We start from the raw sequence: 3,630 nt of genomic DNA on the forward strand, positions 1-3,630 counted from the left end.
ATTAATAAATGTCGGAGAATGTAAATAAATTACAATTTATTGAATTTAAGCAGAAAAAAGAGAATTTAATTAGCTAGTAATACAAATGAATTGAAGCCTGAACCGATTGATTAAGCTAATTCAGGCCAAAAAATTGAGTGATGTTAAAGGGAGCGTATGGTATCTTCAATTAGATCCCACATACGAAAAAATAAATAAAAAATTAAACGAATTAATTTATGTTATATAGTTATCCAATGATGAACATTGAAGTATTCACTGCATGTTACTTCCTCATTCGCTTTTCTTCTTCCTTCACCTCCAGCAAGTTCACGATCACTGCTTCCGAAGCATCCCTTAGCAGCTCCGACCAATCCCTGAAAAACCATAAAAATTAAATTCAAATAAAGTTCATAATTAAACCACGAGGAAACATTAACCAAAAAAGAAATAGAAGAATACCCATTCAAGGAATCGAAGGTTAATCCCACAGTGTTTTTAGCTTCTTGGAGTGCTAAAGTGAACCTTTGAAGCTCTTTAGCAGAGCATGTTCCGTTGTCTTTGACCAGAAGCTGTGACGGCTTCACATCGTAGAAGATAGGGACAACCCTCTTGTTGGACTCCATGAGAAGAGCGAGCTCATGGAGACAGAAATATGAGTCACAATAACGAGGAGAGAAGACAGCGACACCAACCTTGCATCCAAGAATGGCCTTGTCAATATGGTCAAAGAGCCTGTCCCCTGGTTTCATGTTCATGCTGTCTAAGAAGGACCTCACTCCCATCCTCGTTAGACTATCGTAAAGCAAACCCGCGATGTTCCTCTTTGTGTCGATCCCACGGTGATTTATGAAGACGTCGCATGATGGACGAACAACTTTGCGGCACAACATGGCTGGCAAACGCTGCATGGCTCCTTCAACAAGTTACCTTAATGTTGTTTTGTTTTTTTTGGTATTTTGCAAATGAAACTTGTTTGTCTCTTAATTGTGTTTCGTGTATTTTGTGGTGGGGGAGGAGGGTTTTTAATTGTTGAGGGACAAAGATGGGTGTGTATACTCGTATATATAATGTAAATTTTGGAGAAAAAGGCCTTCATTTAAGACCCAATATTTTTTAAACTTTCGGCCTTTAATTTCAACGGGGAAGTCCGGCGGGTATATGGTGGACTCAAGAAAATACTTGGTATTTGAATGGAGAACGCATAGAACAAAAAGAGTAAAAGAGTTTGAATTTTCTGACCCACTGTGGAAACCATATTTGGAGCTGATGTACTTGTCCTTCAAACACGTAAGTGCGTGTCCCTGTTTTTTTTTTTTAATTGCTACATGCGATGATCGGCGACACACATCCGCTGACATGGTCATCAATTTTGTTGGAAATTTAAGGGTTGGTTCGTGGGGCCCTCAAACGAGACATGCTTAGCTATATATCCTCACCGTCGACGATACATATTTTATTTAAATTTTGATATAATATTTTAAATTTAGTAAACTTTTTCATGTTCTATATCATATGATATTTTTTTATATTTGAATATAGTGTTCGTATAATACCCATAAAGAAGCGACAATGATAATGGTGGTTGGTGACGATGATAGTGATGGTGGCGGAGATGGTAGTGTTGAGATATTCAAGTGTGATGAGTCCCACATTGGTTGGTAATGGGCTAAATGAAGAGTATATAAGTGGAAGGACCCATGAACCCAATGCCTTAAGATTTTGGGTTGAGACATGGTGTCGGATCCACTTGTTACGTTTGGTGTAGCCTTAGCTCATTGGTGGTGGCTCCCCGCCACGGGCTTCCCCCTGGACCCGCCTGACATTGGTATCAGAGTCGGGTTGGGCTCGAGCTAGCCTGATGATTGGCTAGGAGGCGGGTCGAGTACTTTGTGCTTGGGGTACTCGGTTGAGGGGGAGCATACCAATGGTGGGTTTCACACTTGAGGGGGAGATTGTTGGGATATTCAAGTGTGATGAGTCACACATTGGTTGGTAATGGGCTAAGTGAAGAGTATATAAGTGGAACATGAACCCAATACCTTAAGGTTTTGGGTTGAGATATGGTGTCGGATCCACTTGCTACGGTTGGTGTAGCCTTAACTCATTGGTGGTGGCTCCCCGCCACGGGCTTCCCCCTGGACCCGCCTGACAGGTAGTGGTCGTGGTGATGGCGGTGGCATGGTGATGACAATGACTGCGATGATGGTGGTGGTGGTGGCGGTGATGGTGGCATAGTGGTAATGATGGTGGCGATAGGTGTACGAGTAAGGTTGTTAAAATTGAGATTTTGCGTAAAATCGAAAGGGGTATAAGAAATCATAAAACGTAAAATTGTAATGTAAAAAAATCGTAAAAACGTAAAACCATTTGGAATATTGGTAAAATCATTTTGATGAAAAAAATCATAAAAACATAAAATCGTAGTGATAAATTGAGATTTTAAATAACGACGATGGTGGTGGTTGCATGTGATGATGGTAGTGGTGGAAAGTGATTGAAAAAGACAAGTGTTTCTCATTTTGTGCCCAGGAACAAAAAAGCAAAAAAAAATTTATTCTTTTTTCTTCATCACAAAAATTAAATCGGTTCATCCTGAGAACAAAAAAAATAAATTGATTTTACCAAATAAGTTTTCTATCTATTTCTGTTTCTGAGATAAGAAATTAAAACAAAAAAAAACTGATTCTAAGAAGGTTGTCATGCACACCCTAAGAGTTTGGTACTCATTAATAGGGGTGTAAAATTGGATAGGTGGATCGTCAGGACCCTATAATTTGGCCTTCCTTTGGCCTGACTTGGCTTGACTTATTTTAAAAATAGTAAAGGTTTGCCCTGAATCGGACTTGTCACTATTCGAAGCGATGAATCGATTGAAATATTAAAAAAAAACACATGTTTAACAAACAAGAACAAGATATGTAAATGCATACAACACTTATAAGTCAAATAATATGTTATTTTTTTAATGGAAATTTTGAAAAGAGATAATTTTGTCAATGAGACAAACAAAAGGGAAAAAGTACAAAGAATAAGGACTTAGTATTAAGTATTAACTGTGAAAGTCTTGAGAGTCGGTAGATGATTTGGAAGGTATGAGAATTTGTAAAGGGGACAAAAGAGTAACGAAACTTGGCGGAGGAGAAAAAATCGGTGGCAACGAAGGAATTTAGGGTTAAGAAAAATACGTTTGCCGAGTGAGAAGATAAAAGATTGTAAAAAGTTAGAAAAATAAAAAAATATAGGATATTATTTTATTAAAAAATAACAAGATATTATTTTATTAATAATAAAATAAAATATTAATTATTGAAAAGTACGAGCCATGTTTAAAGGATTAGAGGTCAAGCCTGCTAAAATAAGTTTGTGGCTTGATTTTTAAACAAGCTTTTTAATGAGCTCAATTTGTTACACATATGTGTATGTGTGATTTGTTTTATTTCTTTCTCTTTATTTATTTAACTATTTTTGGGTGGGATATTCTTTTTATTAGTCTAGTTTGATTGGCTTTCCCTTATTTGGTAGTTGCTTCTCTTATGTTAAAATATCATGTTTGTTTAATCTTAAAATAAATACTTTTGTGCTCATTATATATATATATATATATGTGTGTATGTGCATGTGTAAAATTTTAATTTATTTTAATTAAAT

The 3,630-nt window shown here is 36.5% G+C and overlaps 1 protein-coding gene across 1 annotated transcript; it reads right to left on the bottom strand.

Annotated features, from left to right (window-relative positions):
• Positions 1-265: 265 nt before the first annotated feature.
• LOC133317702 (probable 2' cyclic ADP-D-ribose synthase BdTIR) lies at positions 266-890 on the bottom strand. Its single transcript, XM_061519582.1, has 2 exons — positions 442-890; positions 266-356 (listed from the first exon to the last, which is right to left on the bottom strand). Exons 1-2 carry the CDS (start codon positions 888-890, stop codon positions 266-268), a joined length of 540 nt encoding a protein of 179 aa, XP_061375566.1.
• Between the last annotated feature and the right edge of the window lie 2,740 nt (positions 891-3,630).

This window comes from Gastrolobium bilobum, unplaced genomic scaffold, assembly GCF_033153095.1.
Source record: "Gastrolobium bilobum isolate Gb01-03AN ecotype WA unplaced genomic scaffold, APGP_CSIRO_Gbil_v1 utg13468, whole genome shotgun sequence".
Lineage (NCBI taxonomy): Eukaryota > Viridiplantae > Streptophyta > Magnoliopsida > Fabales > Fabaceae > Gastrolobium > Gastrolobium bilobum.